At 37.2% G+C, this 15,073-nt stretch overlaps 1 protein-coding gene across 4 annotated transcripts in view; it reads right to left on the minus strand.

Annotated features, from left to right (window-relative positions):
* Positions 1–15,073, minus strand: part of NAALADL2 (N-acetylated alpha-linked acidic dipeptidase like 2) — a 1,648,032-nt gene that overhangs the window by 314,372 nt on the left and 1,318,587 nt on the right. For all 4 annotated transcript variants that reach the window (XM_069559730.1, XM_069559739.1, XM_069559749.1 and 1 more), the window contains one exon: positions 11,597–11,743. In XM_069559730.1, the coding sequence (XP_069415831.1) occupies positions 11,597–11,743 (147 nt within the window). The remainder of the gene's footprint in view (positions 1–11,596; positions 11,744–15,073) is intronic.

The following is a 15,073-nucleotide window of genomic DNA, read 5'->3' on the forward strand; positions in this document are numbered from 1 at the left end:
AGTTGTGACAAATGGAAAGCATTTTAGAACTCATTTTACCTTAAAAAAAAAAAAATCTTGTGAAAGAGCGTAAGAGTAGAGAAAAGAGTTCAGAAATCTATTGCTAGAGTGTCAGGTTTGAATCCTAATTCCATCGCTTGATATATGTGTGATGTTGGCCAAGTTTGTACTTGACCACTTTGTACTTCAGTTTTATCTTTAATGAAAGTAGTAATACTTTAGCGGAGTGCTAGTTATAAGGACACAGATTAAATAAAATAAATATATTTAAAGGATTTAGAGCAAAACAACGTCTACCACAAATGTTACATCAGTATTTCTTAAACACAACTTTGCTTGATACTACCTTGCCTCTATCACTTCTCTCTACATTAGAGGCCTTCTTAGTCAATATGATTTGTCCCACTAAATCAGCGGGTTAATTATCCATAAGATGGTTCAAATATGTGATCCATAAAACAAACCAAAAAAAAACTGTTCATGTAAGATATTATATATGTTAATTTAAAACCTGCATATGTATGTTTGCTGGCCAATAATTTGATGTAAAGCCAAGGCCTTGTCTCTGAATACTGATCTGTTGAATAAAGTTCTATTATTTCTTTCTTGTGTCATATATTATATAGCTTTCATGTTGCCTTTGATTTAAAGTGGAATTTTAAAAGACATTTTTGAAGTATACTGAGCATGGAATCCATTTAGATGACTAAAGTTTCCCCCAATCTTGAGAGTTGCCTGGACCATTCCACACCAATTCTTTATTAGCAACATGCTTTTTAGAAAGATACAACTACAAATGTCTAAGAAATTATTGTTTTTATACTCATGATTCATAACTTTATACAACAAAGTACCTAGCTATTAAAAATGAATGCAAAGGGCATATATAGGTCTAAGAATAGAGCTGACAACAGGCAAACATACCACTGAAAAAAAGAACAGGGTGTGCAAAAATTCAGGAAGGACCTCCCTACAATGAACTTCAAGGATCCTCGAGCGTTAATCATTATGTTTTAAGGGAATGCAAGCTGTCAGTTAGCCCCACAAATCGGTTAACTGGTAGTCAGTTAAGACAAATTCTACTATATTGACTTTACTTGATAGTTTATATGTCTGTGTGCGTGCGTGCTCAGTCGCTCAGTCGTGTCCAACTGTTTGTGACCCCATAGACTGTATCCCACCAAACTCCTCTCTTCATGGGATTTTCCTGGCACAAATACAGGAATAGATTGTCATATATGTCTGAGTTCCAATCTAAACCATGGCTGCTGTGAGGAAAGGAGGGTATTTTTACAATTCATCTTTGTGTGTCTAACATAGTGCTGGATTACTGCAAATGCTTAATAACTTCTAGCTAAATTAATGAACATGTTAGAATAGGCCAATATCTGAATAAATCACCTCTGGAGTTGCCCTATATTCTTAACTTACATGCTGCCAAATTTACAATGTAGTTTACCATTAAAACCTGTTGTAAGTAGTATCATTGAAATTATCAAAAACTTCATTAAAAAAAATCCCCTCATAACAGGCATGATCACAAGATCATTTCTGAAAACAGCATTCTAGTTGAAATATAGTGCATATGTGATATACTTTGACCCAGTGATTGTAGGCATTCAGAATAAATGTCCTTATTTAGAAATCCAAGCAAGGACAATCGCTAGGGGAAATCTGTCCTCCTCGCAGTCATTTCAGAATATTAGGCAATTTGAAATATGATCTTTTGAATTATCCATTTGAGTCTTAACAGTTTATCCGCTCTTTGTTTTTTTTAATATCTGTCTCATATTTCAATTTCTTGTGTTTACTCCTCAGGCTCTTGGAAGCATAGGCCAACTTTAATAGCACTCCTTCTGTGACAGGCATTTCATATACTGTACAATCAGAGCTTTCCAAGTCTGCTCTATAACTGCTGATTTGTTGATTGGGGTTTAACCTTCCCTTCTAAAAGAAGGCTTCCAAGAAGCAGAATTCTTTGTAGAGTCACAGTTTATGAGAGTGTTACATTCCCTGCTTCATGCTGTTTATCACGTGGATGTGATGGCAATACTCAGAGATGACCAGAAAAGATAAACACAGGTTAATATGAAATCATAGTTCAAATCCTTGAACAGGGAAAAGATGAACAGCTAGTCAATATTATAAAAACTAAACTACAGTTATCCCTCAGTATCTGTTGACACACTCACCCATGTATTCCAAAATGCAAAGATGTTCAAGTCCCTTATATAAAATGACTCAGTGGCTATTGACTCTCCATATCCACAGCTTCTGCTTGTGGATGCAGAGGGCCAACTGTAGAATAGTTTAATCAAGGCATTCTCTCAAATCAGTATCCCTCCAAATGTGGTTCAGAGACCTGAAAGTGACACTGAGACTAATCTATTTTCATAATGATAGTAACATTACATGCCTTTTTCACTTTCATTTTCACGCTACATTCACGAGTGTATAGGGTATACAAAGTTCAGTAATAGAGCTTCAGATTCCACACTCGAACTAACCTTCAGGAAACTAATACCTGCCATTTCAGTATAAAATAAAAATGTCTGTCATTATATGACCATTTCTAGCAAAACAATGTTACAACGGAATGTAGAAACCAATATGAGAGTTGAGCTATCTGTTTAGTATTAAGTCACATTAAAAAGAATGACAAAATATAAAATAGTGTACTCTTCTCATTTGTGTTTTCTTCTCTTGGGAAATATAATTACCTTTTATAAAAATAAGTTATTTATATTCATTTAAATGATTTTATATTTAAAAATTATATTCATTTAAATGTATTGATATTTTTAAATAAAAAATTGATATTGATATTTTAAAAATTGATAATTACCTTTTATAAAAATAAGTTATTTATATTCATTTAAATGTACTATTTAAAAAAATTAATAAATACTATATATATTTTTCTTCAGTTTTTACTTCTAACATGGTAAATATTAATACCTACACATATTAGTATATTTAGTATCTCAGCAAATTTGGAAAATGCAGCAGTGATCACAGGACTGGAAAAGGTCAGTTTTCATTATGATCCCAAAGAAGGGCAATGCCAAAGAATGTTCAAACTATGGCACAATTGCACTAATTTCACATGCTGCTAATGTAATGCTCAAAATCCTTCAAACTAGGCATCAGCAGTATGTAAACTGAGAACTTCCAGGTGTATAAGCTGGATTTAGAAAAGGCAAAGGAACCAGAGATCAAATTGCCACATCCATTATATCACAGAAAAAAAGAAGGGAATTCAGAAAAACATCTACTTCTGCTTCACTGACTATGTTAAATCCTTTGACTGTGTGAATCACAACAAACTGGAAAATCCTTCAAAATATGGGAATACCTGTGGAAAATTCTGAAAGAGATGGGAATACCAGACCACTAACCTGTCTCTTGAGAAATCTGTATGCAGGTCAGGCAGCAACAGTTAGAACTGGACATGGAACAACAGACTGGTTCCAAATAGGAAAAGGAGTACATTAAGGCTGTATATTGTCACCCTGCTTATTTAACTTAAATGCAGAATACATCATGAGAAATGCTGGGTTGGAAGAAACACAAGCTGGAATCAAGATTGCCAGGAGAAATATCAATAACCTCAGATATGCAGATGACACCACCCTTATGGCAGAAAGTGAAGAGGAGCTAAATAGCCTCTTGAAGAAAGTGAAAGAGGAGAGTGAAAAAGTTGGCTTAAAGCTCAACATTCAGAAAACGAAGATCATGGCATCCGGTCCCATAATTCATGGGAAATAGATGGGGAAACAGTGGAAACAGCGTCAGACTTTATTTTTGGGGTTCCAAAATGACTGTAGATGGTGACTTAAATTAAAAGACGCTTACTCCTTGGAAGAAAAGTTATGACCAATCTAGACAGTATATTCAAAAGCAGAGACATTACTTTGCTGACTAAGGTCCATCTAGTCAAGGCTATGGTTTTTCCTGTGGCCATGTATGTATGTGAGAGTTGGACTGTGAAGAAGGCTGAGCACTGGAGAATTGATGCTTTTGAACTGTGGTGTTGGAAAAGACTTTTGGGAGTCCCTTGGACTGCAAGGAGATCCAACCAGTCCATTCTGAAGGAGATCAGCCCTGGGATTTCTTTGGTGGGAATGATGCTGAAGCTGAAACTCCAGTACTTTCACTACCCCATGCGAAGAGTTGACTCATTGGAAAAGTCTCTGATGCTGGGAAGGATTGGTGGCAGGAGGAGAAGGGGACGACCCAGGATGAGATGGCTGGATGGCATCACAGACTCCGTGGACGAGAGTCTGAGTGAACTCCGGGAGATGGTGATGGACAGGGAGGCCTGGCGTGCTGCGATTCATGGGGTTGTAAAGAGTCAGACACGACTGAGTGACTGAACTGAACTGAACTGAGACCACCTTATCTGTCTCCTGAGAAACCTATATACAGATCAAGAAGCAAGAGTTAGAACCTGACATGGAACAATAGCCTGGTTCCAAATTGGGAAAGGAGTACATCAAGGCTGTATATTGTCACGCTGCTTATTTAATTTATGCAGAGTGCATTACATGAAATGCCAGGCTGGATGAAGCACAAGCTGAAATAAAAGTTCTACGAGAAATATCAACAACCTCACATATGCAGATGATACCACCCTAATAACAGAAAGTGAAGAAGAGCCAAAGAGCCTCTTGTTGATTGTGAAAAAAAGAGTAGAAAAGCTGACTTAAAACTCAACAATCAAAAGTCTAAGATCATGGCATCTCATCGCATTCAGTTCAGTTCAGTCGCTCAGTCGTGTCCAACTCTTTGAGACCACATGAACCACAGTACACCAGGCCTCTCTGTCCATCACCAACTCCCGGAGTTTACCCAAACTCATGTCCATTGAATCGCTGATGCTATCCAACCATCTTATCCTCTGTCGTCCCTTTCTCTTCCTGCCCTCAATCTTTTCAAGCATCGGGGTCTTTTCAAATGAGTCAGCTCTTCCCATCAGGTGGCCAAAGTATTGGAATTTCAGCTTCAACACCAGTCCTTCCAAATTACTTCATGACAAATAGAAGGGGAAAAAAGTGGAAGCAGTGACAGATTTTATTTTCTTGAGCTCCAAAGTCACTGCAGACGGTGACTGCAGCCATGAAATTAAAAGACATTTGCTTCTTGGAAGAAAAGCTCTGACAAACCTAGACAGCATATTAAAAAATAGGGACATCACTTTGCTGACAAAGCAGTCACATACAGATGTGATTGTAGGACCATAAAAGGTGCTGAAGAATTGATGCTTTTGAATTGTGGTGTTGGAGAAGACTTTTGAGAGTTCCTTGGACAACAAGGAGATCAAACCAGTGAATCCTTAAGGAAATCAACCCTGAATATTCATTGGTAGCATTGATGCTGAAGCTCCAATACTTTGGTTACCTCACGGAAAGAGCCAATTCATTGGAAAAGACCCTGATGCTGGGAAAGATTGAGGGCAGGAGGAGAAGGGACGACAGATGATGAGATGGTTGAATGGCATTACGGACTCACTGAACATGAGTTTGAGCAAGTTCCTGAAGATAGTGAAGGTCAGGGAAGCCTGGTGTGCTGCCGTCCATGGGGTTGCAAAGAGTTAGACATGACTTGATGAATGAACAACAACTCACATAAACAAAAAGCTCTCTTCTTTGGAGTGTTCAGTACTAATAAATGCAAATAGGTTTTAGAGCAAAATATTTTGAAACCTTTACTCTAAGATCTGAAAATAATCATACCATATATTTTTATCGGACAGTCTTCTTTTCCTAAAATAACTTAGAAAACAAATGAGCTTGAAAGAACACTGAAAAACTCCTTTCTATCCTGTTTGGAATTGGTCCATTTTGAAATAGCAAAGGTAAAATCTCATTTCTAAGTGACATTAATTTGTTGTGTAGCTACAGTATGAAACAGATTCTATCAGGCACTACAATAAAACACTTCAGTTTTTGCATAGTTCTGTATAACTCTTCAGTTTTTAAAATAAAAAGGTTTTAATTGACTTTTGAACAGCTATTACCTATTAACATAATAATGACAGTGACTATGTTCCCAACAAAAAATGAAAATGACAAAACAATCTCTAAGTAATGTAAGTTTTTTTCAACCTTATATAGTAGAATAAAACATAATCGCCATGTAAACTATGAGATATTTTGCTCCAAAATATGTATATATGCATTGCATCTGTATTGCATCTGCACAAATAATTATTTTTATACTGCACAATTACCTTAAAGTTGTCTCTTTCTCACACATACATACATTCATGCTTTTGCATAGCAGTTTAAGAATCAGAATTTATATCAAAGTCATCTAACTTAAAAGGAATTAGTGAGAGTATCCGAATACTTATGCTACTTGGTTCTCATTTGCTGGGGTACCAAGAGATATTGAAACAATTGTGCAAAAATCTCTGCTATATAAAACCTGTAATACCCCTTTATCTCATTATAATTTAAATGTTAAATGCTCTGTTATAGAGGTAAACTGGGTTTAATATAGAATTTTTCAAGCAGAAGAGCAAAAAATGTAAGGTCAAACAGAATGAGGAACCAGAGCTTCAAACTGTGGTATAAAACTTGTTAGGGCACGGATTGATCTATTGATATACTAAGAAAGTCAGACCCTCTGACATGCCCTATAGAGAGTAAATATACTGAACTGGAACAAAAATTATATGAAACAGCTGTTAAGTGACAGAAGAAATGTGCATTGGACCACCAGCTTGTCATAAATATTGCACTCTTAATCAGAAAGCATCTGTCTTTTCATTTTCTTTTCAGTAATCTCTGCATTGTATTTAATCTGTGCAAAATGCTTCTTCTAACAGGTGCAATGATGTTTACAAAGTGAAAACCTTATTTAAATGAAGTTTACAACTAGAGACATTTCAATTAACAAGGTGATATCTTATGAGGTGGAATAATTCTAACATTTGGCAAAGCCACAGATTGCTTTTCATTTGTGAAATTTAACTATTGTAAAATTAGAGTATAGATGCCAAGAAAAGCTGAAAGATGAAAGGTATTTCAAGCAATCTATGCAATATATGAACATCCAGAGAAACTACAGGGAAAACTTACTGGTGAGAATATGGATAGTACGAAATATTGGGAGTATTTCTTATAAAATGTCATATTTCATTAAAAAAATGTTAGCACTAATAATGTTCAATATCTTCCCCAAAAGTGGTGTCTACAGCACTAGTATACTTTCCTACAGGTAGTTTTTCTCTTATTATCACTACTTACTTGTGGAAATTGAATATACTAGATTCATAATCAATCTTGCTAGATTAAAAATCCTGTCAGAAATTCTAAGACTTGCATTATAATCACCTAAATAAATTATAAATAAATAATTTCTTAAAAAACTTGAGTATAATGCTAGCATACTTAGAATGCATATACAGTTTTTAAAGTGAAAGGGACTATGGCTTTAACTGCTTTTACTTAAAATGCAAAGATATTGAGCACAAAGATAACAAATTCAGTTTCTACAGCCTCCAGACAGGTAATAGAGGTGACAGGAGTCTGGTGTTACATGTGGCCCTTTAGGCTGTTGGATCATTCATTTCCTAACTTTTGGTAGAAAGGGGTGTTGAAGAAATATTTTTAAGATTGTAATTGTAATGCACAATTTCAGAGAAGGCAATGGCATCCCACTCCAGTACTCTTGCCTGGAAAATCCCATGGATGGAGGAGCCTGGTAGGCTACAGTCCATGAGGTTGCTAAGAGTCAGACACGATTGAGCGACTTCACTTTCACTTTTCACTTTCATGCATTGGAAAAGGAAATGGCAACACACTCCAGTATTCTTGCCTGGAGAATCCCAGGGATGGGGGAGCCTGGTGTGCTGCCATCTATGGGGTCGCACAGAGTCGAACATGACTGAAGTGACTTAGCAGCAGCACCAATGCACAATTTAGCCAATTGTTTCCATGGGAAAAAGAATCCATTGCTTCCAGAAATTCAAGTTTTCAATAAAGCTCAGAACAAACAAAAGATATCTGTGGACTGGATCTTTCCCTTGGGCTACAAATTTGCAAACTTTAATGCAATAGTTGAGGATTATTGTAATATTTGAGGATTACTGTTAAAGAGATCTAGATAAACTTCTATCTTGGACATTTATTAGCTTTATGATCTTGGATAAGCTACTTGATTTTAAGCTCCATTTCATCCACAGCAAAAAAAAAAAAAAAGCCAGTAATAAAAGATGACTCATAGGGATATTGTAAATGATAAATGAGATAAAGTAATATACCTCAGTTGCTAAATTGCATCCAACTCTTTGCAACCCCATGGACAGTAGCCTGTCCAGCTCCTTTGTCCATGGAATTTTCCAAGGAAAAATAGTGTAGTGGATTGCCATTTCCTTCTACAAGGTAATTTAAAATATTTCCTAATGTAGAACTATTTAGCAAAGCAAGTATTCAATAAGTGGTAGACATTACATATTATATTACACATATAATATATTATGCAATACATAAACATAATATATATTTTATCTTCATTGCATGGAAAAAGCTCTAATTTCTTTATCTGCTTTTACTGATTGACATAGGATAAATAGTCTTTAAAGCATGGATAAAGTCTTTCAATGTTTATCATTCCTCTTAATAACTGCATACAAATATTTATTATAGGTTAACACAGAAAGCAAAGGCTATTATCTCTTCTTTGGACAGTTCACCATACAAAATTATCTCATCTCAAGCTTTCACATTTTGTAAGGGACAAATCTATTAAATTTTTTTCCCACACTAAAGCAATATAAACAAGGTCATTAGTTATAAAACACAGAAGATTCTCTTTTAATTAGTTTTTTTGGAGACAAATACAGTAGAAAATATTTTGATGACGGGAGTTAGACATTCTGCGTATAATCTGAAAAACTGATTCAGACTAATCCAGTTCTAGGGGATAAACTTTAGCCTGAGGTTTGTGTTGTTTAGTCACTAAGTCCTATCGGACTCATTTGCCACCCCATGTAGCCCGTGAGTTATCCTGGGGAGTTTCACATTATAATCATATCTTCAGAGAACTTGGGCTTCCCTGGTGGCTCGGATGGGGTAAAGAATCTGCCTGTAAGGTGGGAGACTCAAGTTCAATCCCTGGGGTGGGAAGATCTCCTGGAAAAGGGAATAGCAGCCCAATCCAATATTCTTGCCTGGAGAACTCCATGGAGAGTGGAACCTGATGGGCTACAGTCCATGGGATTGCAAAGAGTCAGACATGACTGAGAAACTAACACCCAACCTCAGAGAACTTCACTGGGACCTGTTTCCAAATTTCCTCCCATTATGCCCTCAGATCGTCCAACTCTTCATAACCCATCTAGTCAGCCTTAGAAGTATGCTTTTCTTAATGATTAGCAAACTCCTTCGTCCCACTAATATCTTATCAAAAAAGTTTTGAAACTCCCCCAATAATGTGCAAGTCAGATAATAATAATTCTGATGGTAGCTATGGGTGATGAAGCCTTACTATACACAACGTTAGCCAAGTCTCTTACAAGCATGGTAAGCATTCAATCTTTACCATGGCTCTAAGAGGCTTCCCTGGGGGCTCAACGGTAAAGAATCTGCCTGTCAAGCAGAAGACGAGAGTTCCATCTTTGAATCAAAAAGACCCCTTGGAGAAGGAAATGGCAACCTACTCCAGTACTCCTGCCGGGAGAAGCCTGTGGACAGAGGAGCCTGGTAGGCTACAGTCCCTGGGGTTTCAAAAGAGTTGGACACAACTTTGTGACTAAACAATGGTGCTATAGATTCTGTATATATACTAAGGTTCCTTCATCTATAAAAAACAGTTCTTAAAAAAGTTAAATCATTCTAGAACTTGAATCCAAAATCAAAGCAAAAGTCTCAGTTGTATCTGATTCTTTGTGGCCCCATGCACTATACTGTCCATGGAATTCTCCAAGCCAGAATAGTGGAGTGGGTAGCCTTTCTCTTCTCCAGGGGAGCTTTTTAACCCAGGGATTGAACCATGGTCTCCTGCATTGCAGGGAGAGTCTTTACCAACTGGGCTATCAGGGAAGCCCCCAAAGACAAGTACAGTCTCATTACCAAGGGTATACAGTATTGCCTCTCTAAATTCTTGGCTTAAACTCAACCAGCATGAATTAAACATACATTGAATAAGAGCTTTCTTTCAACTTGCTAACATGACAGGAGCTGGATGGGCTGGGATGGGATGGAGGAAGATAAAAAGATGTTAAAATGTGTCAACTAGGAAAATTAAAAAATGAGTTAATTTCTTAATACATCAATTTCATTAAGGTATATATAGTAGGTTTGGTATGAGAAAAGATACCTCTATACAGGTACCCAATTTTCAAATAGCAATAGCATATGAAAATTTAATTTTAAACAGCATAAATCACAGTGATTGCTTTTCTACTACCCAGCAATTTATATATAAAAGGAGTCATCCAGAATTTCTCCCTCCAATAATATAAATAGTTAGTGATCATTTTTAAGTGTCTACTGGTTGGTGGGTCAGATGGTAAAGAATCCACTTGAAATGCAGGAGCCCAGGATTCTATCCTTGGGTTGGGAAAATCCCCTGGAGAAGGGAACAGCTATTCACTCCAGTATTCTTGCCTGGGGAATCTCATGGACAGAGGAGCCTGATAGGCTACAGTCCATGGGGTTGCAAAGAGTCAGACAAAAATGAGGGCCTAATACACACACAGACACACACTGAGGAAATGAAGGGTGAGGGTAGAGGTCTGCGCAGAAACACAAAGATCACTTTAGTGAAAAACTATCAGACATTAAGAGATTGCGTATCTGATACTGAGCCTATAAAAATACAATTTAGATAGAACTTTTTAGGAACATCTGTAACAGAAAAACAAGCAAGGCTTCATTTTCCAGCCACTATTTTGTTAATGAAATAATTACTTCAAGAAGCACCCCAGAGGCTTTCAAATACCTCCCAGCAAAGAAGGGATAATCTTGCAAAAGAAGGAAAAATCTTTCAGTGGGTTTGGATCTATAGAGCAACAGTTTCCTGTGACATAACTCTGAGAAAGATAAAAAGGCTTAAGGTCCAACAGAAGAATGAACACAATTAAGGTGACTCAGGCCTCTGTGATATTCTTTGGGAGAAAACTTTATGTCCTCATAAGAAAAACATAGCATCTTTTTAGGCAAGGAAACTATTGACAAACTTCGGAAAGCTACTCCACAGACTCACATTAATATACAGCAGGTGACATGTACTTTCCCTTGGGCAAGGAGAGGAGAACCTATTGCATATGTCATCTGTTTCTGTGAATACTGAAGATTACAATTATGTTTTGATGTTAATCCAACAAGTACACATTTCTTGTTGAGAAGCAAGCTGCGAAAATGTGAGTGACAGTATAAATCTTTGTAAATTGAATTCAGCACTATTGAAAAGAGCTGATGTTTTCAAATATTCTTACAAAGCCTCTGAACAACAAGAATAATTTTCTAAATGAAGCCACTTTTTAGGGTAACCTACTTGGTAAGCAAGATGAATAGCCAAGATAAAATAAAATCCTGCATGTCTGCTATATATGGTGTGTGTGTTTTGCATTTCTGTAAGCACTCACCTCTAATGCTCTGATGTCCTCATAAGTAAACCTCATGGTGGGAACTCCGAGATGGTTGATGAAGTAATCAGCATCATCCTGCATCTGCTCAGAACTGATATTGGTTTTGGGGCACTGATCTCTTCTGGGACAATTGAACTTGTTTTTCTGAAAAACATAATTTAAATTGTTAGCACACACTATACTTCTTAGGCCATTCCTGAACCAACACTATTTGAAACATGGACCAATATAAGCAGTGTCAATGGCCAGTATGAGCAGTATCAATGACACCCAGGAACTTATTTGAAATATGAACTACAAATGCTCAGACTACAACAATACCCTCCCAAATGGGAACCTTTGAGAACAAAGTCCAGAAATCTTTGTACCAACATTCTTCTATGAGGCTCATGCTCACTGGAGAGTGACTTTAGCACTGGCCTAGATCAAGCTTTGCCTGCTGTGGTTGCTGCAAAAGCATTTTTATTATGCTGTTGCTGCTAAGTCATTTCAGTCATGTCCAACTCTTTAAGACCCCGTGGCCTGTCCTGCCAGGCTCCTCTGTCCAAGGGATTCTTCAGGCAAGAATACTGAAGTGGGTTGCCATGCACTCCTCCAGAGGATCTTGAGCCAGGTATCAAATCCACAGCTCTTATGTCTCCTGCATTGGTAGCCAAATTCTGTACACTGGCATCAACCAGGCTTCCCTAGAAGCTCAGCTGGTAAAGAATCGCCTGCAATGCAGGAGACCCTGGTTCCATTCCTGGGTCAGGAAGATACCCTGGAGAAGGGATAGAGTAACCACTTCAGTACCCTTGGGCTTCCCTGGTAGATCAGACAGTAAAGAATCTGCCAGCAATGTGGGAAACCTGGGTTTGATCCCTGGATTGAGAAGATCTCCTGGAGAAGGGAATGGCTACCCACTCTGATATTCTTGCCTAGAGAATTCCATGGTCAGATGAGCCTGGCAGGCTACTGTCCATAGGATAGCAAAGAATTGGGTACCACTGATTAACTTTTATTTTTACCTGGGAATAGATTTATTATAATCTTTAATGACTCATTAAAAGACAATGTAGAGTCCCTCAAAGGTTTAATTCTGTCTTTTAAAAAAAGTTTTCCCACAAATATAAAGGATGGTTTCAGTTCAGTTCAGTTCAGTTGCTCAGTCATGTCCGACTCTGCGACGTCATGAACCGCAGCACACCAGGCCTCCCTGTCCATCACCAAATCCCAGAGTTTACCCAAACCCATGTCCATTGTGTTGGTGATACCATCCAACCATCTTATCCTCTGTTGTCCCCTTCTCTTCCTGCCCTCAATCATTCCCAACATCAGGGTTTTTTCAAATGAGTCAGCTCTCTGCATCAGGTGGCCTATGTATTGGAGTTTGAGCTTCAACATCAGTCTCTCCAATGACCACCCAGGACTGATCTCCTTTAGGATGGACTGGTTGGACTCTTGCAGTCCAAGGGACTCTCAAGAGTCTTCTCTAACACCACAGTTCAAAAGCATCAGGTAGGATATAATTCTATTCTTAAAACAGCTTTTTTAAAAAAAAAAAAAAGAAAATAAAGTTCCTCCATTTCTTATTCACAACTTATCCCCATATGAATTATGAGTATATGCCAAATACCCAAACCAAAGAGAACCACAAAGCTGAGTGCAACCTCTAGGGAAATAAAAAATGATGGACTATTGTTTCTTAAACTATGAGTTTTTTAGCATATAAAACAAATGATAGTAACTTTACAAAAATAAAACAAAAAAAATCAAAATTCAGTTAAATAAGAGTTCCTGTAACTATTATTAAAATTTAAAATGTCTTCTTCAAAAATATTTTCAAAAATCTAGAATATTGCTGTGATGCTATTGTCTCAAGTATGAAATGTGGAAGAATACCAGCCTCTTCACCAGGAATCATGAGGGGAGTGAGATGACAGTGTGAGAATATCACATATAATATGAGGCAAAAAGTATGTATTCGGTACAAATTTGCCATTGAATCAGCACATAGACTCTTCAATCCCTTCCTATGGTTTTTTTTTTTTCCTATGTTTTTTTTATATGATATAGTTTCAGAAACACTCAAATAAAACCTATCAAATGATTTAGAAATATGCATTTTAATATTCAGAAACTGATTTATTCCAACTTTTTTCAGCTATAGTGCTAGATCCTTCAAACATATAATAATGTTTCAATTCTTACCTATTTTTTTGAGGTACTAATACAGGGAGGATACTACTACTGTGGGCAGGAATCCATCAGAAGAAATGGAGTAGCCATTATGGTCGACAAAAGAGTTCAAAATGCAGCACTTGGATGCAATCTCAAAAACGACAGAATGATCTCTGTTCATTTCCAAGGCAAACCATTCAATATCACAGTTATTCAAGTCTATTCCCCAACCAGTAATGCTAAAGAAGCTGAAGTTGAATGGTTTTATGAAGACCTACAAGACCTTTTAGAACTAACACCAAAAAAGATGTCCTTTTCATTATAGGGACTGGATGCAAAAGTAGGAAGTCAAGAAACACCTGGAGTAACAGGCAAATTTGGCCTTGGAAGCAGGGCAAAGACTAATAGAGTTTTGCCAAGAAAATGCACTCATCATAGCAAACACCCTCTTCCAACAGCACGAGAAGACTCTACACATGGACATCACCAGATGGTCAACATCGAAATCAGATTGATTCTATTCTTTGCAGCCAAAGATGGAGAAGCTCTATACAGTCAACAAAAACAAGACCAGGAGCTGACTGTGGCTCAGACCATGAACTCCTTATTACCAAATTCAGACTCAAATTGAAAAAAGCAGGGAAAACCACTAGACCATTCAGGTATGACCTAAATAAAATCCCTTATAATTATACAATGGAAGATGATTATACAATAGAAGTGAGAAATAGATTTAAGGGCCTAGATCTGATAGATAGAACCTGATGAACTATGGAATGAGGTTCGTGTCATTGTACAGGAGACAGGGATCAAGATCATCCCCAAGGAAAAGAAATGCAAAAAAGCAAAATGGCTGTCTGGGGAGGCCTTACAAATAGCTGTGAAAAGAAGAGAGGTGAAAAGCAAAGGAGAAAAGGAAAGATATAAGTATCTGAATGCAGAGTTACAGAGAATAGCAAGGAGAGATAAGAAAGCCTTCTTCAGTGATCAATGCAAAGAAATAGAGGGAAAGAACAGAATGGGAAAGACTAGAGATCTCTTCAAGAAAATCAGAGATACCAAGGGAACATTTCATGCAAACATGGGCTCGATGAAGGACAGAAATGGTATGGACCTAACAGAAGTAGAAGATATTAAGAAGAGGTGGCAAGAATACACAGAAGAACTGTACAAAAAAGATCTTCATGACCCAGATAATCATGATGATGTGATCACTAATCTAGAGCCAGACATCCTGGAATGTGAAATCAAGTGGTCCTTGGAAAGCGTCACTACGAACAAAGCTAGTGGAGGTGGTAGAATTCCAGCTGAGCT

The sequence above is a fragment of the Ovis canadensis genome, chromosome 1 (genome assembly GCF_042477335.2).
Source record: "Ovis canadensis isolate MfBH-ARS-UI-01 breed Bighorn chromosome 1, ARS-UI_OviCan_v2, whole genome shotgun sequence".
Taxonomy (NCBI): domain Eukaryota; kingdom Metazoa; phylum Chordata; class Mammalia; order Artiodactyla; family Bovidae; genus Ovis; species Ovis canadensis.